Source organism: Tupaia chinensis, unplaced genomic scaffold, assembly GCF_000334495.1.
Source record: "Tupaia chinensis unplaced genomic scaffold, TupChi_1.0 Scaffold147869_1, whole genome shotgun sequence".
Taxonomy (NCBI): Eukaryota; Metazoa; Chordata; class Mammalia; order Scandentia; family Tupaiidae; genus Tupaia; species Tupaia belangeri.
Genome location: NW_006207719.1, coordinates 6,378 through 29,505, shown reverse-complemented (window position 1 = coordinate 29,505; position 23,128 = coordinate 6,378). Strand labels below are relative to the sequence as shown.

The following is a 23,128-nucleotide window of genomic DNA, read 5'->3' as shown; positions in this document are numbered from 1 at the left end:
AGGCGTGTGTACGTGCGTGCCCAAGATCCCGAGAGGAGAATGGAGGAGAAGGGACTGCGGCGTGGCCATCCCCCCTGGAGGGTGATTTCTCGCTTTGTCTCTCTGTCTCTCTGTCTGTCCGGCGAGCACACACACCCTATAGCAGAAGCCTCTCAAAAAAAAAAAAAAAAGAAACCAGTATGTCACCTGCTCATCATCAATCTCCTCACCAACTTTCCTTTCTGCCTATGGAACCTGAAGTATTCAGGCAGTAGATGCTTCTGTATAGTTAGAACATTCTTCAGTAACTTCATCACCAAGAGCTAGAAGTCAGACTTCTAGAGCTCAGTTTTTGTCAAACATGAAATATAAAGTACAGATATGTTCTTGTAATCAAATAGTTTTTAAAACTGGACCTTAAATGATTATCATTATCTTCTCATTTAATTAAAAGTAAACAAACCTGGCGTATGTTTAATGAAAATTAAGTAGCATGAAAGTGCCTGTATAGTACAATATAATTATTGAAAGCTCTTCAAATTTCATTATGTTAATCAATTCTATTGCTCAGATATATTTGCCTTTTTTTTTTTTAATTCTCAGGAGTAAAAATGGTTTAAAGAAGAGAAAACTGACCAAGTAAGTTTTACATACAATTTCATTTAAAGAGATGTTCTTCATAATGATCTTAGCATATCAATTTTAATAGACCTATTGTATTCAAGTAGACGGGATGGTTAAGAAAGAAACAAATGTACATTATAATAGCTAAATACATTATACGTTGGGCTGTTTACACTTGTAGATGACAGATCACTAGGAAAGCAGATCACAAAATCCACTTCAGGAGTGAAGAAAATTCTCACTGGGTAAAATCAGAGAAAGTGGATTGGTAGAAATTTTAAGTCTTGCAGAAGGAAGTGTAGTGTTCTAAGTATATAAAAATCTAATATGTAGCTACAAAGTTGTACAAAATCCTTTGCCATTTTGTATTTTTATATTCTGTGCTATGGTAGGAAAAGGCATTCACTTTGATATTATAATAAATACTGTGATAATGCTGTCAGGAAACTTTTATAATAATAGAAACAGATAATTACTCTAACTCATCTGTGGTTTTACTGATCTATAAAACTGTTGTCATAAGTATTATGATTCTGGTGGGTGAAAATAACTCTCAGTTGTTTTAAATAGCCTATTAGAATTACCACCTCCAGGCCGTATCTTAGTTAGAGCTCTACACATGAAAAGCAGAGCATTTCTACAAATAGTTTGTGCTTGGAACTTGTCCGGGATAAAATATTGATGAATTAGGACAAGAAGACAATTGGGTGTCTAGCAAGGTAGATGGCATCCATGCTAATGGGGAAAAAAAATTGAGAAATCCATGATATTACACAAAAGAAAAGCTGATGTGAAAACTATTTCTATTTATCCTTGAGTGGCATAAATCCTTTTATGGCACATAGAGATAGAGAATAATGTTGCCTGTTTCAAACCAGTAGACATTATGTTGCCTTACATCGGCAGATGCAGGAGAGAGCAAACCAGGTTACATAGAGGAGCAGTGCTATCCCCTGGATAGATGATTTGACAGAAACAGAAAAGCTTTGTTACCCAGAGCCATCGAGTGGGTTCTTCAGTGAGCAAGTGAGGCTCACATTAAATCATTTAGAGGACAGGCTCTCTCGGGACAAAAAGGGGAGGTTCTAATAGGGCTTGCTCCACTCAAGACCCAGCAGAGGCAGGACAGAGAAGCAAGAGCTAGACAGAAGACTTGGTAGAGTTTAGAAGGGGTAGAACCTGCCCACCAGCAGGTTCTCTAAAATCTCACATCAAACCAGCTTCCTCCTGCCCTCTTATTTTCCTTTGACTCCCCCTCATCCTTTTCAAGCCATGTCTTAAAAGGCTCTCCTCCTTCACCTCTCCATTTGCCTTCTTTCTCTTGACGTGTTTCTTTCACTCCAAATGCCCCTCCACTATCAAGACTGCTTGAGTCCCCTCTTTTAACCAAGCCTATCTCCATTCCATCACTCCTTTCCTTTACCTTCTCTCTAATTCTCCCCTAAATCTTTGTCTTACTGGCCTGTTTCCTCCCAGATTTTTCTTTCTCTCTTCCTTATTGTTCTCCTCCTTTATGTTCATTCTTCTATTTCTCGGTCCTTCTGTCTCTTTTCCCTGGCTTTTTGCTTTATCTCTCACCCACAATATTTTCTCATTTGTCTCCCCTATGTATGCTCCCATGTCCCTAGCAACAAGGTGAAACTGAAACGGTTCATGTTTAGCCGTTCTTTAGAAGTGAACAAAGCTTTGAAACAGAAGGCATTCTCCCTGCAATCTCTAGTCAGGGCTTCTGCCACTTAGAAGCCGTGGGTTGTGGAACTATTCACCTAATCTCTTAACCTTGGCTCTCTCAGCGAAAGTATAGGGCTAATGTTCATGTCTAACTCAAATAAGATAACATATGTGAATATTTATACACTGGAGTGTGTTTTATGAGTATGTCATTATTGTTATTAACTAAAAACAGTAAAGTTTAAATGTAATCTCGGGGAGACATAGCGCCCTTTAAATCTAATAAATTGTTAACATAAATTAACCTATCAGATTAGCTAATCAACAGTTTTATTAAACAATAGCTTCTAAATACTGCATATTTGCCAATATAATATAAAGCATGGATAGATGATATAAGTTGAGCAACATGCCACGATTATGAGAAAGGTCAACTCTATGAACCCATCAAAGTGCAAAGGTGTAAGTCCAATGGCTGAGTTGGCAATCCTACAGAAGCAGAGAGCAGTTTTGCAGAGCTGGCTAGGATAGACAGACTCTGGAAGAGAGAAACTGTTACAGAAAACCATAGGAAGTTTCATTCTTGTTCACCTAAAAGAGAGAGGAGAGGTGAGAACTTCCACTTCAGTTATGAAAACATAGGATGTGTTACTTGATTGTATCTCTAAGCCATTTTCATTTTCATACTTCCATAGCAGTGCTATAGAAATATGAAATATGGCCCTCTCAGGTAAGACCCCGGGAGCCCTCTCGATAAGTGCTTTGTGCCACCGATCTTGCCTCTGCTCTGGGGAAGTTGTAGCTAGCAGCATAATTTCTTTTGTCTGTAAAATTGTTTAAGACCTTTATATGCTGCAGGCCCCACTTTATGAGGTAGTATTATGAAATAGTACCCTTACCTTGTGAGATACGACTGTTGCAAGTTATGGATAAGAATATTGACTCTAAGAGTTAGTTAGTGCTCTGAGATCACTCTGTCAATAAAGTAAAGCAGTAACTCGAATAGTCTTCAGGATAAAATTCTTTGTTCTTTACCATGTGTCTGTATATATGAGTATACTTGTTATAATATTTTATTGCTAGAGTAAGACCCAAGTGTAAATCTAGATTTTTCTCTTATCTCAAGGAAGTTTGATATGGGAGAGTACTTCAAAAAGTTCATGGAAAAGTGAAATTAAAGTGTGTTTATTTTGGTGCAAAAACAATTTTGAAATCCATGCACAGTTTTTTTGTAGTATGCCTTTTCCTTGAGTTTTTTGAATACCCTTCTTATATGCCCCTCTTTTTAATTACAATACATTAGGGATGGTAACTTTATCTCCCCCATTCTCACAAAACATTGGTGCTAACCTTTAAGATATAAAATTTCTATTTTCTCCAAGAAAATTGTCCATGTTTGAGAAGCTTGGTGTTAAACAATGTATAATACTGATTGACAGGATTTTTAAAACATGCATTTCTCTGTGTTTGACAAAGCCCGGTTCAACTGGATGACTTTGATGCCTACATCAAGGATATGGCCAAAGACTCGGACTATAAATTCTCTCTTCAGTTTGAGGTGAGTTAGATAAAGCATTTCCTACATTCTGGAGTGGATAGCCCATGAGAATCGTTAGGCTCTTACTGGGGTCATATCTCTGCACACTGGGCAGGGCTCGTGCTCTGGTGGCACGGTGAAAGGCAGGACAGGTAGTTGGCCTCAGAGGTGCCCAATTGCTGGTTCAGAGCAAGAGGTATCCACCCTTAGAGACCAGGGCTTGGATGGCACACATGAAGGGGAAAAGATGCCAGTTATAAGAGGGGCTGTCTGAATCTGTTATGGTATTGCTAACCGAAGTATCTGACACTGGGTGATTTATAAAGTAATGCTTTCTTAACACTATTCTGGTGGTTGGAGAGTCCAAAGGTATCACAACATGATGAAAGGCAGGACTTTTAGTAGAGTGGAGTGTGGTCTGCATCTGTGGGCTCTGCCTGCCTCACTGCCTCTCTTTATATACACGACAGAGCTCAGTCATTTGATCCCCACCCTAATGACTTTATCATACCCAAATCCCCCACCCTGGGAACCCCGTGAAGGGATTACTTCTTCACCTTAACACCTTTACAATATTGCATGAACTTGTAGGGGACAATCACTGCCCACTAAAACTAAATTCCAAAACATGAGTCTCGGGGGAAACTATTATCCAAACAATAGCAGAAGCCATCATTGAAAACCAGGGAAATCAAAAGTATAGGAAAAGCAAACTGAGTCAGAGCCCTGAGATAGAACTTCACTTTCAGGAGACTTTTAAATGTATTTCTTATGCTTCTTAGACCATTGTAAGGCTCAATGCTGGATGAAACTGCTCCCTACCCCTTTGTCTCCTGAACATACATAGAGGCCTAATGTGGGTTTCTTTAACTGTGGGACTCTTGATACTTTACCTAATATTTCTTTGTGTGGTTTTCTTTCTCTTCTTGGAAAACTTGAGAGTTATGCATAATTTATATATATATAAAAATATGCCAACACTTTTTTTCTGAAGCACACATATTTCTATGAGCCTAAGACCATGTGTCAAAGTAGACAGAGATGTGTAGGTTATATAAATGGTCGCCACTTTATCTTCTCATGTATTTCACAGCTCATAGCAAAATCGGGATGGCCTCCTATCCTTCAGGTTTCTGCAATGCAGCTCCAGTGTTCTGTAGTTTTTGTAAAGTCTGTAAAGTACTCTTTCCTGTCAAAGCAGCTTCTTTCTCTTCATGTATCTTATTCATTTCTTCTTTCTCTTCATCAGCCAGACACCCTCAGTCTGCAAAAACTCGTAGTCCTAGTGTAAATATTCTAACAGAGCGAATCTTATATATTGTCAAATACAAAGCCACCCAACTATAACCTGTATCATGAAGAGTTCCACACAGAGCCTTCTCAGTTAACCATACAGGCAGGTACATAAGAAATAATAGATGTCATACCAAATGTTATAACACAAAGGATAGCGATATAGTTAGAACTGTAGGTCTGTGGTAAGAATGACATTTCAGTAGAGTATATTGATAAAAGAAAGATTTTTCGAGAGATTTTTGCTATAGGGCCCATGCATTCACCAGAGAGATGGAGAAGGAGAAAGTAAGAAATTAACTCCCTGGGGGAATGACCACTCTGCAATCCCTTCTACTCCATTCTCCTCTCTGATTTTGGGTATGAACACACATGCATCCAGCATGAGTTTCAAGCCAACTTGTCCAGGACTCGAACTGCAGTCAGCAATGAGGGAGTCCAGTGCTTTAATCACTATGCCACCTACTGGCCCCAAAAGAAAGATATTTTAAATAAGAAAGCACAAGCCAAAACTCAGAAGAATAGTTAGATGATTCTAATAATAATGATGAAAATTATGGTATAGCTATGCTTACAACCTTATTAAAGCCACATTTTAATTTCTTCAAGATTATACGCCTTTAGTGGCACATGCCTTTAGTGGCACATGCTAGGATTATTACCTTAACTGTAATTGTTACTGTTTATGAATTCCATCATTATTTTAAACATTCAGTAAGTCACTTTCTGGCAAAAAGAAAAGATTCTTTCATGTGAAGTAGTTTCAACCAAAACTTCTAAAACTACTTCAAAGGAAAAGAGTGTTTAGTCAAAGGATACTAAGGCATCTTGCATAATCAAAGATGGAGCTGTGGTATGGCTTCCGGATGCCATACTCATTCTGCCTGAGACTCATAACAGCCATCCTGGGTGCCACTGCCCCACCAATCCCAGTGGCTTCACTACCTTGTCCAGCATGGTCTCCATACCACTTGTATGCCCCACCAAGACCTGAGGACATAGTCAGGACACAGCTGCTATAGCTGATCCTGCTACCTCAACTTAAAGGGGTTCCATGCAACCAAACTAGGGCCTGAGAACAGTGGCCACCTCTCACACACTTGCTATCACTATTGCTATGGGTGGCCCTGCATCCCCTGCTGGCAAGGCCCTGTACACTTCACATACTCCACCCAGAAACTGAAGACACTGGCATACTATAATAATAGTTGGAAATGCTAACAACCACTGTGAACATTAGACAGATTCAACAGAAAATCTACAACAAAACATTGGAGTTAGACTATACTATAGACAAATGGACCTGACTAATAATTGGACCTGACTAGTAATCCTACTACTGGGATATGTCCAAAGGAAAGTAATCAGTGTATCAAAGAGATATCTGTATTCCATGTTTATTTAGCACTATTCACAATAGCCGAGATATGAAATTGACCTAAGCGTCCACCAGAAAATAAATGGATAAAGAAAATGTATTATATATAATGGATATTACTCAACAATAAGAAAGAATGAAATCCTCTCATTTGAGACAACATGGGTGATTCTAGGGTAAATTATGCTTAGTGAAATAAGTCAAGCACTGAAAGATAAATACCAAGTGTTCTCACTCATTTGTGGAAGCTAAAATATTTGATCACATTGAAGCGAAGAGTGGAATGAAGGATACCAGAAGCTGAAAAGGGGAGGTGGAAGGGGGAGAGAGAGAGAGTTTGGTTAAAAAAATACAAAATTCCAGTTAAAGAGAAATGAGTTGTGGAGTACTATAGCAACTACAGTAACTATTTTAACAATTTAATGCATATATATATATATTTTTTTCTTTTTGGAGAGGTTTTCGCTATAGGGCGCATGCGCTCGCCAGACAGACAGAGACATAGAGACAGAAAGCAAGAAATCACCCCCCCAGGGGGGGTGGTCATGCCGCAATCCCTTCTCCTCCATTCTCCTCTAGGGATCTTGGGCACGCAAGCACACATGCCTGGCATGAGTTTTAAGCCACCAGGTCTGGGACACGAACCGCGTTTGACTATGTGGGAGTCCAGCGACATAGCCATTACGCTAACTGCTGGTTCCCAATGCATATTTGATAATAGTTAGAAAAGAGATTTTCAAATGTTCACAACACAAAATAATGGTGAATGTTTGAGATGATGGATATCTTGATTGCCCTGATTTGATTATCACATAAAATATTCATGTAGTAAAAACAAAACAAATGACACTGTATTTCATAAACATGTAAAACTATTATATGTCAATTAATATTATAAAAGAAAAAGAAAGAAAAGGAGATGGAGTCTTGAGTAGCTAAGCTGTGAAGAGAGTTAACAATGCAGCTCCGTTTTAGGAATAACTAGAACCAGGGTCCACATTCCTGCAGGACCTTCTCTTATCTCTGCTTCTCTCGGTCTTGGCCTTTCTTTTATTGGAAATGAGTCTCATTTTAATAGTGAAAACGGCCACCAAACCCCTTTAGGTCTTACATCCTTTTTTCCATAGTTTTCAAAGAGATCTTTCCTGTTTGTAGTTTGGAAATTAACAGACGGGGATTTTGGTTGACTAGCCTGAGTCATGGTCCCCATTTAACCCAACCATAGCCAGAGAGGGTGAAACCACAAATGCTTTTACTGGAACTGTATGGCTAATTAACTACACCCAAGAAAGAAAGCGTTATTTCCTAACAAAGAGGACACGGTAGAACCAAGCAAGTGATTAGTACAATAGCTTTAGATGCCACAAAAATTTAAAAGGCAGAACAGTAAATTTTGTGTACTAACTCTTCAGTTTATAACATACGAAAGGCTTTTACACATTCTATGTATAAATGAACACATTCAAGTTTGTTTCATGGGATTTACTGATATAAAGAAGGTGCCAACCATTACAGAAACAGTATGCAAATTTTAGTAAAATAAGTGTTTGTGTTTGTAAGAATTACAACCCAGGTGTGACCCAGCAAACATAGATTCAAACCCAGGTGTGACCCAGGAAACAGATTCAAGCAGCCTTGAATATGTGGTTCATGTCTTAAAATCTTTAGTCAGGTTTTAAAGGCAAAGGAACAGAAATGGGGGGGGGAGGGGAATGTGTCAGTTGTTTTGGGACAACCATCCAGGATTAATAACTGGAGTGAAGTAACATCATTCCTTGTTTTGTCATTATTGTTATTGGCTATTGGTTGGTTGGACAGGGCACTACTTATTATCAATGACACTTGCCTGAGAACTGCCCTCTCTGTGGTCTTCCTTGGCTCCATTTAGTCAGAGTTTGGCAAAACTTGACACAAATAACTGTTTTAATTCTGACAACTGTCATGTAAGAATTTATTAGACTAGGGATATACAAATGTAACTCTTCACTACTATTTTGTCATTTTTAAAAAGTTTTTTTTAACATTGTTTACTATTATTATTATTCTCATTGCTTAATTTGACCAGAGAGAGATATGGAGAAAGAGAGAAAGTGAGAAAGCAAGCCATCAGGTCCAGGACTTGAACCATGGTCAGCCCTGTGGTAGTCCAGCATCTTAACCACCACACCACCTGCCAGCCCCGCCATCAGTTAATATTTTAAAAATTCACATTTTCTTATCAACTCAATTTCTTCATCGATAAAATGGGTAGGTTGAACTATATCAATATTTCTCAACTGAATGAGTACTAATCAGCACCCTGAAGAGAATCTGGGAATGTGCGAGAGGGTTTTCTGTTGCTATAATGGGTTATGGGAAGGGTACTAATAGTGTTTAAAGGAGAAGGAACAGGGATAGTAAATGTTCTTCAGTGAGTGGGACAGTCCTGCACAACAAAGAATTGTCCCGGGACAATTGTATTCCGCTGAGAAATGTTGGACTAAGGCTTTACAAGAAATGCTATTAGTCAGGGCTCTCCAGAGAAACCAAGAGGACGAATATGTAGAACCAACATGATGTATAGGAAGATTTATTTTTAAGGAATTGGCGTATGAGATTATGGGGTCTGGCAGGTCTGAAATGTGCAAAGACCTGCAGTCTGGGGACCCAAGGAAGAGAATAGCCTGCAGGTTGAGTCTAAAGTCAGTGAGGAGGGTGGGCTTCCTTCCTCTCAGAAGGACCTGTCTTTTCAGACCTTTAACTGACTAGGTGAGGCCCACCTACATCCTGGAAAAATCACCTTTACTCGAGGCCTACTGATTTAAATGTTAAACACTTCTTAAAAACCTTCACAGCAACATTTAGACTAGTGTTTGTTCAAGTAACTGGGCACTGTAGCCTAGCCAAGTTGATACATAAAATTTACCATCACTCTATAATTTGAAGAAGTGTTTGGGATTTTTATTTATTTTAAAGCCTTTTAACAAACATCTTTATTCTTAGACTTTCATTGATCATATGTGTAATTTATTTGGTATCAAGTCCTGATATTCTGTGCATATTCTGATGGAAAATACAAAGTACTCTCTGAGAGCCTGTTTTAAATCACAGGCTTAGAGTGTATGTCTTGGACTAACATTTGTTCAGCCAATCACGCCTTAGTCTGACTCACTTCCTTTTTCATTTGACAGCCTCCAGGCATTGCCAACCCCCACTTCCACCCCATCCCCCTTCAGCCTTGGTTTCAGTATCAAGGTTTCCTCATCTTCATTCAAATAATCAGTGTGCTCCCCTACCTGATTTTGGGATGTATGTAGGAACTTCCATATGGCAGTTCTCAAATTTTCCTGAAATATGTTGAAAGTTAATTGAAGCATAAGGAAAAAATGTTTTCCAGCTCCTCGGGGAAACAAAAAGAGTACCAAGATGGCCAAATCAGCTAGTTCTAGCTAAATCCAGTAGCTGAACAGTGATTTGTTCTGCTTAATGCTTAGTGCTTGTCTTCATTTTGATAACTGACATTGAATGATCACACTCGCATGGAGAAATTACACCATTTATAAGCATTATGCAAATGAAAACTAATGTCTGGATTTACATATATTACCATTACAGCTGTAAGTCATACATGAAGCTATATGAGTGGCTAATTTGTGTTCCCTGAATCAATTCTTTAGTCTGCATGTGATTTGGAGTCTGCTAGAAAGGTTCATTAGCCTGCTGGGGAAAAATAGATATCTTTTCTTAAGAAGGTTTGGGACCCAAGGATTAGACTCAGTTCTGTATTTATTATGTCTCATATAAGAAAGGGTATGAAAAGCCAGCCTTTAGATCTTGAAACGTGGGACACCACAGACATATTCTTCATCATGATGCCACTAATTTCCCTTTTTCTTCTCTCTCTCTTTCTCTTTTTTTTTTTTTTAATTGTGCTGCCACTTTGTGTTTGATCAGGATGCCAGTAAAGGTCCTCACCATCTTTGTTTAGAAATGCGGCTCCAAGATCAAAATACTTTACCTGCCCTGCAGTGCACAAGAGATGGCCCTTGAGTTCTGGTAGTCGCTCTATTTCTATCTGTTGTCACCTGTGTTTCAGTCCAGTTCCCTGGAGACCTATCTACCATCATTGGTGAAAAAAGTCACTCTCAGCCCACTCCAACAGTTTTTACCGCAGGTGGTCTTTCTTTGTACCCAGATCTGAGTTTCAGTCCACTCATTCCTTCTTTCCCAGGTTGGGCTCTCTGTCCAAAGGTCTGTATTAGTCATTTGTTCTGTGACTGGAGTGCTGCCCTTAAACCACTTACTGGAGCCTAGGGCCCTGCTGGCTGCTGCTAGATTTCTTTCTTACCCAGTTTTCCATATTTTAGCCCAGATTCCCATCATTTCGTCACCCCATTCTTTCTTTAGGGTACCTGCTATAGATTGAATTGTGTCTCCCAGAAGGTATGTTGAAGCCCTAATTCTTAGTACTTCAGAATCTGACCTTATTTGGAAATAGGGTTGTTACAGATATAACATGTTAAGGTGAAATCCTGCTAGACTAGGGTAGGCTCTTAATCTAATGTCAATGGTGTCCTTATAAAAAGACAGCCTTTGGGAGACAACTCCATGGCACCATGGTAATATACTGCTCGAGAGAAGCCAGATCTCACGTGGTGCGTGTGGTTTAAATTTCTAGCCAATCAGCCTGGAACATGTGGATATGTGTGTGCATGGCCAGGATTTGATGGGCTGGAGAACTGGAAGTAAGGGACCACAATGTGACTAGACCTTGTGAAGGGTACTCATGTCTCTCTTTCCTCTCCCTCTCACTCACTCTCACGTTCATGCACATTTGTGAATTAGAAATGAATTTTAAAAAGAGTCCTGTAGAGACACAGAGCCAGAGAGAATGCCCTGTGATGACCAAAGTAGGGATTGGAATTATGTCACTGAAAATGAGGGAACACCCAAGATTAGAAGCAAGGTAGAGGCAAGGCAGGAGTTCTGCTTCAGGTTTGGAGAGCATATAGTCCTGTTGACACCTTGATTTCTGCCTTCTAGGCTCTAGAACGGTGAGACAATAAATTTCTGTTGTGTTAAGCCACCCAGTTTGTGGTGCTTTGATACAGCAGCGCTAGGAAACTAATATAACCTCTCACTAAATACTTTGTTCTAAATTCTTTCTTCCCCTTTTGTGTTTACTCAAAAATAACCAGACATTGTGTAATTTCATTGGAACTCTGGCTTGCTGTAGATGGAAGGTCTTTGGTCAATGCCACTGGTCATATTGTTTCTGCTCACTTGTTCTGCTCCTATGGACAAGGAGTCTAATAATCTAGCTCATTGACTCTAATGCCCAACCTAAACCAAAACAAATGGCAAGTACTATCACCTGTTGGCATTGTTATAAACTAAGAATACAGTTTGTCCTCTTCACAGATGACAGTGAGTCAATGTTTTCCCCAAACTTCATAGATTGAAGCCTTACCCCCCAATATGATGGTATCTGGAGACAGGGCCCTTGCAAGGTAATTAGGATTCAATGAGATCATGAGAGTGGGCCCTTCATAGTGACATTAATGCTTTCATGAGAGACACCAGAGAGCTTGCTTGCCCTCTGACCCAACATGCACACAGAAAGAGGTCATGTGAGTATATAGTAAGATGGTAGTTGCTGAGAAGTGAAGACACACCTCAGAATTAAGTCTACTTAGCTAGCACCTTGATCTTGGACTTCCCAGCCTGCAGAACAGTGAGAAATAAATTTCTGCTATTGAAACCAGCATTCTATGGTATTTTGTTATGGTAGTTCCAGCAGACTAAGATGCTGCATATGATCGTGCTTTTCTTTTTAAGACTTGTATGTTTCAAACACAGCCAACACAGCATAGACTGCCACTGGGCTTAAGTGACTGTTAGTTCCTAGGGCTGTCGTGAATAAATTGTTACAATCTTGTTGGCTTGAAACTAGAAAATTTGTTCTCACAACAGCAGAGGCCAAAAATCCAACATGGTGTCAGTAGGGCCACACTCTTCCTGAAGGCTCTACAGGAGAATCCTTCTTTGCCTCTTCCAACTTCTGGTAGCTCCATCGGTTCCTTGACTTAAACTATGTAAGTCTAGTTTCTGCCTCTCTGTGTATGCGTGCACACTGTTTCAGACAGGGACTTGCCGTGTCGCAATCCTCTTGCCTTACTTCTGAGTAGCTAGGACTACAGATATACGCCACCATGACTGGATTTTAGGGTGGGGCTGGGAATCCAACCCAGGCCTCCCATGTGGCCTTAACCTGCTGAGCAGCAGGCTCCAGCACTCCTGTGGCTACGCCTCTGTCTGTCTTTACATGGTTTTCTCCTGTTCTCCTGAATGATCTCACCTTGTGATCCTTAACTTAATTATATCTGCAAATACCCTTTATCCAAATATGGTTACATTCTTAGTCTCTGGGGGTTAGGATGTGGACATATCTTTTGGGGAGTCATCATCCAACTCACCACATGTGGTTATGTAGCCTAGGAAAAAGAGAAGATGATGAATTATTGTAGAGACAAAACTGACAGAAGGAAATTCAAAAATGATTTATGTTGCTTTCAGGCCATCACCCTATACTTTGCTTTTACAAAGATTTAAGCCTCTGGAGTTTCCATATGGTTGAAAAGAAAAATAACTGCAAAGCTACTGAACTGGAAACTCAGTATTTGATTTTCCACTTAGTGACAGGCTAAATTACAAAGAGCGCAAAGCGTTTTGTGTATACAGGAGTCCCTGCTTTGCTGCAATTCTACTTTGGCAATTTACATTTACAGTGTTCAGCCAATTAAACCTCTCTTATCAACTTAGGGCATTTACAGCAGGAAGGCGACACACAATTAAAGTTCTATCAGTTAGTCAGCTTGCGTGTGTATGCCAGCTCTCAGCGTCAATCTGTTTCCACAGTTTCTTTTGTATCTCAGACCTTTTCCTGTGGTTTATCGGTCTGTCCCCAAGGCAGGGACACTGAGGGGAGGGGCCAGTTGTTGATTTGTTTGCACAAATGACAAAGGAGGGAAAAATTATGGTGCCAAGCAAAGCAAAACAAAGAACCATAGCAGAAGTATTCCCTAATCATCATCCATAGTGCTTCATTAGTATTTGTTGAGTTTAATATTCCATTTGATAGTCACTATAAATCAATGAGGTATGGAGAAATTATTAGCCTTATCTTATAGGTAATTAAACTTATGTTAATGAGAGTTGAACTACCTTTCCAAATCATGCCATTTATAAGTAGCACACAAAAATAAGTGGGCTATTTGAACAAATAAAGGCACTTTCAAAAGGAGGTAGATTTCCAAAATATTTTAAGTAACAGAAGGATCATTTAAGTAAGCCTAGAGGTGTCAAATGGAATTAATCTCAAAACATTTGGGTGAAGTTGCTAAAAAAGTTTTTGTTTCTTACAAGAACAACATTATTACATAGTCAGCCTCTGAAAACTCTTTAAAATAGAAAACTCAGTTAAAAAGTAACAATAAGCATCAGCATAAAGTCATTTAATATGCAAGAGTTTTGTCTGAATTGGGGGAATAAATTCTAATTTAGTGAGTTGAGGAGCAAACTTGGCATAATTTGTCTATAAGACCGATTTTGGTTTAGGCCCAAGACCTTGAGATTTTGTGATCTTGAAAAACCCAAAGTGATGACGAATCAGGGGTAAAAGGTAATCTGGCAACTTAGGTTGGTTGGCTACAGCCATGCTGTCACGTGCGAGGGAAGGTACTACCAAGGACCTTCCATGCAAAAACTGCAGAAGACCCAAGAATTTGATTTCTAAAGTATGTGATTTGCCAAAGCTTTGAATCAAGGCATGAACGAGATGTCCATGTTCAATCTCTCACATCAAATGTCTTCCATTTCTTCAAAAGTCTTCCAGAGACTCATTTTTCTCCTAGAGAAATATCACTCAGCTTGTGCTTCCCTGAAGTTGTAATTGGGAAAACTAAGAAGAGTAGACTCCTGCCCAATATTAACATCTTATAAGTATGAATAAAATCGTAGCAAATGGTTTTTCTTCCTCAATATAGAAAGGTGCATACTATTGTATTGGTAATTCCACTTGAAGATGATCGTATGTTTATTAATATCTCTCTAAAATGTGGATAGGAATATAACTAGATCTCTTGCATTGGTTGTTCACTGAACAACTTCGGGGAGCACCTTTCATGTAGAACACAATGTATCATGCCCCCCAGGAAATTCAGGTCACCTGACTACATCGCCCTTGTTCACTATAAGACACTTGGGATAGCAATTAAGAAGTCCCCTTGCTTAGTAATACAACTTTTTAAATGTGAAATGGCGGTTTATATAAAAATTGTCTAATGAGTGACAAATGAGATTTAGAAAAGAACTGATATCTGCAGGCAGATATGGCATATTCTTATTTTCCGTGACAGATTTGCTTAAATACTACTAATTCATCTTTATTTTTGAGGTATTGTGATCAGATCTTTAGTGACTGTTAATCCTATATTTTGTAGCAAACTTGTTCACTACTCACTGCTCCTCACTCTTTTGTATGGCTTTTTTGAACGTACATGCCCACATTTCCCTATTTTTTTACAAATTACATGAATTCTTCCCAAAATCTAAAAAAGTATTTGTTTGCAAATATTCCTCACCCTGAATGTTATGCATGTATTTATTTTTCCAAGTGATCACTAAGCTCTCCAAGGTATCTGTGTGCTGTATTAGACAGCTATTACTGCGATAATGCTAGGTAAGGAACAGTGTCAGAATCTCAGTAGCCTATGGTATTTCTTTCTCTCTCACAGGCTTCTGGGACAGCTGGAGCAGTTATGCTTTAGGCTGTGGGTTAGAGTGAGGTCTGTACCATGTGTCTCCCCATTCTGGGACTAGTGGCTTCCCAGGGCATGTTTCTTTCATGGCAGATGGCAGAAGCTTGAGTAGGTGAGCCAAACCAAGCAAGCACATTTAAAGCTTCTGATGGGACATAAGCTCCACCTAAGTTCATTGTCCAAAGCAAGTTGACAACAATGAGGTGGAAAAGTGTACTCTGCCCCAAAAGGAAGCTACTATGACATCATATATGTAGAGGGCCTGTTATAATTCTATTGGAGTAAACAGTAATCCACTGGGAACCAAAATCCAATCCACACCATCTACAGAAATCTCAGATTTATTCTCTGTCATTTGCAGGAGTTGAAATTGATTGGACTGGATATTCCACACTTTGCTGCAGATCTTCCACTGAACCGATGTAAAAACCGTTACACAAACATCCTACCATGTAAGATGGTCCAGTGTTAATCCTGCTCGTGTTTTTTTTTTTTTTTTTAAAGATCAAAGGACTCTTACGGCAGATTAATCAGTTTCACTAATCTCTGACTAGGGCCAATTGCCATCTGAATCTCAAGGCCATCATTGAGATTGCATTGATTTTACTCATGCTTTGATGTCATTAGGTCCTGCCATACACAGGAAGATTTAATTATGCTTTTACATGATCTGAACAGAAGAGACTGACCTTTGGTCCTTTGGTGATCAGAGTCTTAGCCGAATTAGAGAGCAGACAATTTGTCCTCTTATAAAATCTTTTCAGTTAGTTCAATAATAGAAATAGGCAAATGGAGGGGACCAGCAGTTAGCATAATGGCTATGTCGCTGGACTCCCACGTAGTCGACCGCGGTTCACGTCCCGGACCCGGTGGCTTAAAACTCATGCTGGGTACGTGTGCATGCGTGCCCAAGATCCCGAGAGGAGAATGGAGGAGAAGGGATTGCAGCGTGACCATCCCCCCTGGGGGGTGATTTCTCGCTTTCTGTCTCTGTCTCTCTCTGTCTGGCGAGCGCACACGCCCTATAGTGAAAAACCTCTCATAAAAAAAAAAAAAAGAAATAGGCAAATGGGAAGAGTACAATGAATTATAATGAATTAAAATGCCTTCTCTAACTTCTTGCAAGTTATGTTATGCTTAGCTCTTTGTAATAAAAGCAACATTCAAGGGAAAAAAGTGGTATAACCTACAGGTCAATTGAAATATATCCCAATAGAGATTGGATTTCCCTTTTTGCCACATACTAGATAGTCTGGGAAAGAATGTGAAAGTGGGAGGAGGGAGGCTGCAAAACTTCCAGAAAGAATTCTCCCCTTATCTTATTAAAAAGTTATATTATCATACCAGCACTTCACAGCTGTACACATGTCAGAATTTTTCTCATTCCGTTTATCTACAAAACGTCCATGCATGTTTTCTTCTCCCAAGGGTTGTGAATTCTCCGGATGTCCAAAGGTGAAATGAAAGTCACATGTTTACTGTAACTTTCTAATAGAATCTCCCCAATATTTTAGTTCCTGTAAATATTCTTTACGATATCCCCCACAACCCAAAGACTATTCTTCCAAGCACGGGAGGGCCAGCAGAGAGAAAATCATGGTTGGAAGATATACAGATATGTAGATATACTCATTTAAACGAGAGACGAAGGAGGACGTATGGTCAGACTGTAAGGTAAAATAAAGTAAAGCTGACCTCCTTTTTTCATTACTGACTTATCTGACTTGATCATGGTAGAGCCAGTTCTTTCCTCCATCCTCATTCTTACTATTTCGTTTGTCCTTATTCTTTGCAGATGACTTTAGCCGAGTAAGATTAGTCTCCATGAATGAAGAGGAAGGTGCAGACTACATCAATGCCAACTATATTCCAGTAAGTAGAAAAGAAATCAGGCCCCCAAATGCTAGCCCAGCCAGTGGAAGACAGTCAGGGCTGTTTGCCCAGCAGTTAACAAGAACCATTCCTTATCCAGTCATCCAAATCTAAGAAAACAATTTTCATTATTCCCTTTAATAACAAATAATGGGGGAGAAAAAAGTCCATAGATTAGTAATGCTCAGATTTCTCTGTAGAGGATTAGAAAAAACAGGAAGTAGAACATTATGTTAAAATCTTAGTTGTATTTAAATTTCAGCTTCAGCAACCAAACAAAAGATCTCCATCTGAATACCTGGTGCTTTTAAATATATACAGAAGTATAGTGTTTGTTATTTTAAAATGTGTAGATGTGATTCTTCTAGGATTCTGGAAGACAATGCTTAAAAATTCCAGGCCTATAGGGTCAGGTACTCTGCCTGTCTGATGAAAAGCAGGTGTGTGACCCTTTCCAGTTTCAGCACCAGCAGATTTTGCTTGTTCACACTGGTGTGGAGCAGCATTTGTTGACAGTGGCTGGTTAGGTGTTAACTTTGTTCCTTCTCTTTCAGGGATACAACTCACCCCAAGAGTATATTGCCACCCAGGGGCCACTGCCTGAAACCAGAAATGACTTCTGGAAGATGGTCCTGCAACAGAAGTCTCAGATCATTGTCATGCTCACTCAGTGTAATGAGAAGAGGAGGGTACGTACCTACGCGGGCTGTTCCCACCCAGAAGCAAACTTGCTTGACCATTGCCATCAATGACGTGCTTTCTGGGCGACAGAAATGTGTGCCTGCCTTTGTGTCCATCCTCCCAGCAGCCCTCTACAGAACTTGAGGGGCACACATCTTAGTTTTCCCTAAGAGAACACAGACTTCATTTCTTCCCCAACCTGTTTTTGTTTTTGTTTTGTTTTTTTTTGAGAGGTTTTTTTTTTTTTTTTTCACTATAGGGCACGTGCGCTCGCCAGAGAGAGAGAGACAGAGACAGAAAGCGAGAAATCACCCCCCAGGGGGGATGGTCACTCTGCAATCCCTTCTCCTCCATTCTCCTCTCGGGATCTTGGGCACGCACGCACACGTGCCCGGCGTGAGTTTTAAGCCACCGGGTCCGGGACGCGAATCATGGTGGACTACGTGGGAGTCCAGCGACATAGCCATTACACTAACTGCTGGTTCCCCCTCAACCTGTTTTTAAAACACTGTGCTATCCTCACTCTAGGTGAAATGTGACCATTACTGGCCATTCACAGAAGAGCCCATCGCTTATGGAGACATTACCGTAGAGATGATCTCAGAGGAAGAGCAGGATGACTGGGCCTGTAGACACTTCCGGATCAACTATGTAAGTCACTATCAGGAGCCGGGGTGCTGTCCCCCCATCACGGCCACCACCACCACCCCACTCATGCCCTGTCAGTGCGGAGGGACCAACCTACTACCGTGTAAGATGATGAACCTGCCAGGCTCCGCAATGCTGTTTATTTAAGAGAAACATTTCCTTTTAGTGTAGTTGTTACTCATTCCATCAAGGACAGTGTGGAATGAAATCATTGGCCTGGAGGGCCTGAGTAGATGAAATAAAAAGTCTGCACTGCTTCATCTCAAATTAGCCCAGGGCAATAAAAGGCAATTCATCATTGCTTACCAGGCATGACTGAGAAGGGAAATGTTTCATTAATTATATTGACCTCGGTGAGTATAATTAGGATATGCAAGACACACCGACTTTTTCCCACTTTAAATATTTATTGTGATTTATTCTTTACATCTAATCATTACACGTCTTTGTAAGGTTCAGAATAGTCTTTAAAAGCATGCATATGGTGTGTACATGCCAAGACATCAAGGATATAAACATATTCACCGCCTTCAACATTTAAGATATTACATTGTGAATATTTGAAACCTGTTCCAATGGTTATTCTACAAGTATGTACTGAATTGTCTCTGACATTCTTCACTGTGAGATACAGTTCTAAAGAAAAGCGTACTGAGGACTTTGGGCAGAAACAGGATTCGTGATACAGTAGTTCGGACCAGCGCGGGACCGACCCTATGGCCACAATACCTGGTAGAGAGCCAGGACACTGAGCTAGGGCTGCCCTGCTCAGTCTTGCTGGCTAGAGCAGCACTCGGCAAGGGAGTGGGCACCCAGGCTGCACCCGCCTCACAGCTCATGAGTCCACTGCCAGGCCTTGATTTCTGGCAGGGACAGTCATGGCATCCTAGCCAAATATTCTGCGAGGAAAGATGAGAAGGGGAAGAACATCCAGGTGATGGTGAGATGCAGATATTTAACTTGGCAGAGCGGAAAGGTAACATCCATCCAGTAGCAGAATGTGATCATGCTCGAAAAGATGTTAGTGTATGAACTGGAGAGTTGGCTGAGAAGAGCTCAAGGAAAATAGATACTTCCGATACGGTTCTTGGAGCATCAGCTAAATAAATGATGTTTTACTGAAGCGTCTGTCCAGTTCTGGATGAATTAATGATGGGCTATAATTGCACCATCCTCACCTGTGGCCAAACTGGCACTGGAGAGACCTCTACAATGGAGGGTGAAAGGTCACCTAAGAAGAGTACACCAGGGAGGAGGACCCCTTGGCTGGCATAATTACATCACATTTTTGAGAAACTTACTGATAAATCTGGCGTGCAAAATAAGACCCAGGAACGTGAAACCACTCAAAAACATTTGCAAGGAAAAAACTACAGCTTGTTCAAGGAGAATATATCACATCAGCCTTGAAAAGTACTGAGAAGAAACTTCGTGATGCTGCGAGCAAGCTGCTTAATATAGTTAAAGAAGCTGCAAAAGATGTATCAGCTCTCCATTCTAAGCTGGATCGTAAGAAGGCGGTTGACCAACACAGAACAGAAATTCAGGATACTTTCAGCAAAAATCGGACTAGTCTGATTAATAATATGGAAGAATTAATCAGGGATGGCAGCTTAAAACAAAAGGCTATGCTAGGAGTTCACAAGACCTTGTTTGGTAACCTACCGTCTTCCAGTGTCTCTGCACTGGACAGCCGTTGAATTGCTCACGTCTATTCCAGAAAGTGTGTCTGCCCATGTTTCTCAGATTTTTAACATGCTTCTGAAAGAACCGTCATTAGCAGCAGAAAGTAAATCTGTACTGTAGAAAGTGATTAATGTTCTTAAGACTCATCGTCTAAGTTCACTGGAAACATTGTCTCCCACTGTGGTATCTATATTGAAAAAATCAGTAGTCAACTTATACATATTATCAAGGCTTCGTTGACAGTGGCTGAGAAGATAGATCAGAAAAAAGAAATGGATGATTTCTCAATACACTGTAACACTCTGCATGAACTGTAAGAAAATACAATTTCTTCCTTGGTTGAATCACAGAAGTTATGTGATAACTGAAGACCTCAAGACAGTTAAGCAAACCCACTCACAGGAACCATGCCAGTTAATCAGTCTGTGGGAAGAGAGGTTCTGTGCTTTGGAGGAGAAGTATGAAAACATCCAGAAACCACTTAGTAGTGTCCAAAAAAAAAAAAAAAAAAAGCAGACATCTAAGAATGCCATCGACAGAACAACTTTTCACAGTAAAAAATTCTGTGCCGATGCCTGTGGCTTATGACAGAAACTCAGACATTTTCATCAAGAAGGTACCAAATTGTTTGAAGAGTCTAAAACATTGTGAAAAATCTCAGTGTTAACCTGGAAAAACTAAAAAAGAGACTTAACGGAGATCACCAAAAAAATCACATGGAAAAGGCAAAGAAAAACAGAGGTATTATCACAGAGAAGAGGACTAAAGTGGAAGAAACTGCAGGGCACTCAGTTACAAAGAGCAGATTACTGTATGAGCCCAGATAAATCTTTAGTTAGCTCGAGCATCAAGGGTTTATTAAGAAAAATCAAAAGTAAAACCTGAAACTCCCAAATAAGAGCCTTGTGTACAAATAGAAAAAGCATATTATCAAGGCCCTACAGCAAATTTAGTTGAACTTAATCTCTAGCGATGGTTCTGACAGCTCTGTAGTTCATTGTGTATTCAGTTGAGTTTTATTTGGGATTTGCTTGAATAAAATATGCATATATTTTTAGCCTTTCATATAAAATAGCTTTTCTATAACAAATGAAAACCATTTTTCTTATATATTATTGCATATTGAATAAATAGGAGCTGCCCTGTTCTTCTAGGCTTGAATTTACATAGGTAAATATCACCAATACTTGGCCTTAGAAAGGACTGTGTTATTTCTTTTCTCGCTGTGACTTAAACCTGTATTTTCTTGCCTCTTCCCTAGACTTTACTAGTTCGTCTTCTCCAGATCACTTCTTCCCTTTTCACTTGCCACCAAACCACTCATCGAGCTACAAAAAGAAATCATTTCTCATGAGATAGCCACACTTCTCACTATCTTAATACTTTCCAGTGGTTATAGCTAAAATCGCTATTAACAATAAACATGACCATAGAAATCTCTTCTTTCAATATTTTGAATTTGTTTCTCCCTAGATGTGAAAGTATTTCGTGGGGTTTTTTTGTTTGTTTGTTTTTAAAAGGCCGAATACTTAGCTCCTCCAGAAATCACAAAAAGTCAACTTCTGCAGAAGGTAAATTACTATCGTGAGGACTGCCTGGATTTCTGAGTAACGGCTAGTAACCATGTGGAGCTGGTATGGTCCCACTCTAAGTAAGGCCCATTTCTTTCCAAGAGGGTCACAATGATTTAAGGATTTTTTTAAACTACCAATTATGTTTATAATTTATAGTTCTTTGTTTACCTGATAAAATTGTTTTTATGTATAGTAAAATATGAATATACTTTGTTTTTACTGGAATATTAACCCCTACAAGGGCCCTGGCATGTTTGGTCTGGCAACCATAATTCAGGGCACTTACAAAAAATATGTGCAAAGAATAATTTCTGTGCCGCAAGGAGTTTAGCACATAGATTTTAGTGAGGTTGGCTTTTAATAGTCAAGTAAAGCCAAACTCTATTGGAGAATTAGAACTATGCTGCTCCAAATAAATTTATCTTGCAGAAGTATTAATTATCTTAATAAAAATAATGGGTATAATTTCTCTGCAAAATCAGATGTCAATATAAGCTGTGGGTGGTCTCTAATAAATTATCTTTGGTAAATCCATGATTAATAAATGTGGTTTGTGCATTGAAAAACAGTTGATTAAAAATCAGGCAACAAGCAATATCTTAAATTAGCAGAGATAATCTTAACATAGCCAATGAAAGACGGATTTGTAATTTCCATGTAGAGGAGTAAAGGAGATAATAAACTGAAAAAAAAAATCTGTGGGTATCAGTCATCGGTCCTGTTGAGGTAGGTAAAATTGTACATAACAATAGCTCATTATGGAAATAGAAGACGTTTACTCACTGTGAGTTCTTGTAAGACTATAGTACTGTACTGTGCATAAAGAAATAAATCCTCAAAAAAAAGTGGAAGCAAAGCATTAGAAAGATATGTTTAAAGGGAAAACGTGGTAAGCCAGTGATTTGGCAATTTATAAGTTTTACAAAGTTCTTGGTCTTAGCATTTTTAAAATTCATTTCAAAGAATCAGCTACTTATAACATTTTGGACTTTTCCTCTATTATCTCATTTAAACAACGAGTAAGTTGTATTATATAAATTGAAACCTGTGGAGACAACTGCGAATCAAATCATTTCTCCTTAAGCCTGCTGTGTGTAAAACAGTTGAGTCTGCATTTTCAGCCTTACAGTTGAGAAATTTAGCCCCGACATTCAATGTTATTATCAATATGTGTGGACTTATTTTTTAGTTCTGTGTTCTCTTACTTTTGTCTCCCTTTAGTTTTCCTGGTGTAGTAGTTTCTTAAGTATTTCCTGAAGAGTCAGCCTTATTTTTGTGAATTCTTTTTAGTATTTGTTTATCTGGGAATGATTTTATTTTTTCTTCCCAGTTGAAAGATAAGCTTGCCAGGTAGAGTCCTCTTGGCTGAAATTACTCTTCTTTCAGA

At 39.4% G+C, this 23,128-nt stretch overlaps 1 protein-coding gene and 1 pseudogene across 1 annotated transcript in view; both read left to right on the top strand.

Annotated features, from left to right (window-relative positions):
• Positions 1-19,426, top strand: part of LOC102487445 (receptor-type tyrosine-protein phosphatase O) — a 244,765-nt gene extending 225,339 nt beyond the window's left edge. Inside the window, exons 18-23 of the mRNA XM_006169943.3 lie at positions 583-618; positions 3,751-3,832; positions 15,642-15,732; positions 17,076-17,152; positions 17,707-17,841; positions 18,362-19,426. Coding sequence (XP_006170005.1) covers positions 583-618; positions 3,751-3,832; positions 15,642-15,732; positions 17,076-17,152; positions 17,707-17,841; positions 18,362-18,628 — 688 coding nt within the window. The 3' untranslated portion in view covers positions 18,629-19,426. The remainder of the gene's footprint in view (positions 1-582; positions 619-3,750; positions 3,833-15,641; positions 15,733-17,075; positions 17,153-17,706; positions 17,842-18,361) is intronic.
• On the top strand, positions 19,427-21,100 carry LOC102498109 (kinesin-like protein KIF11 pseudogene; annotated as a pseudogene).
• The last annotated feature ends 2,028 nt before the right edge of the window (positions 21,101-23,128 follow it).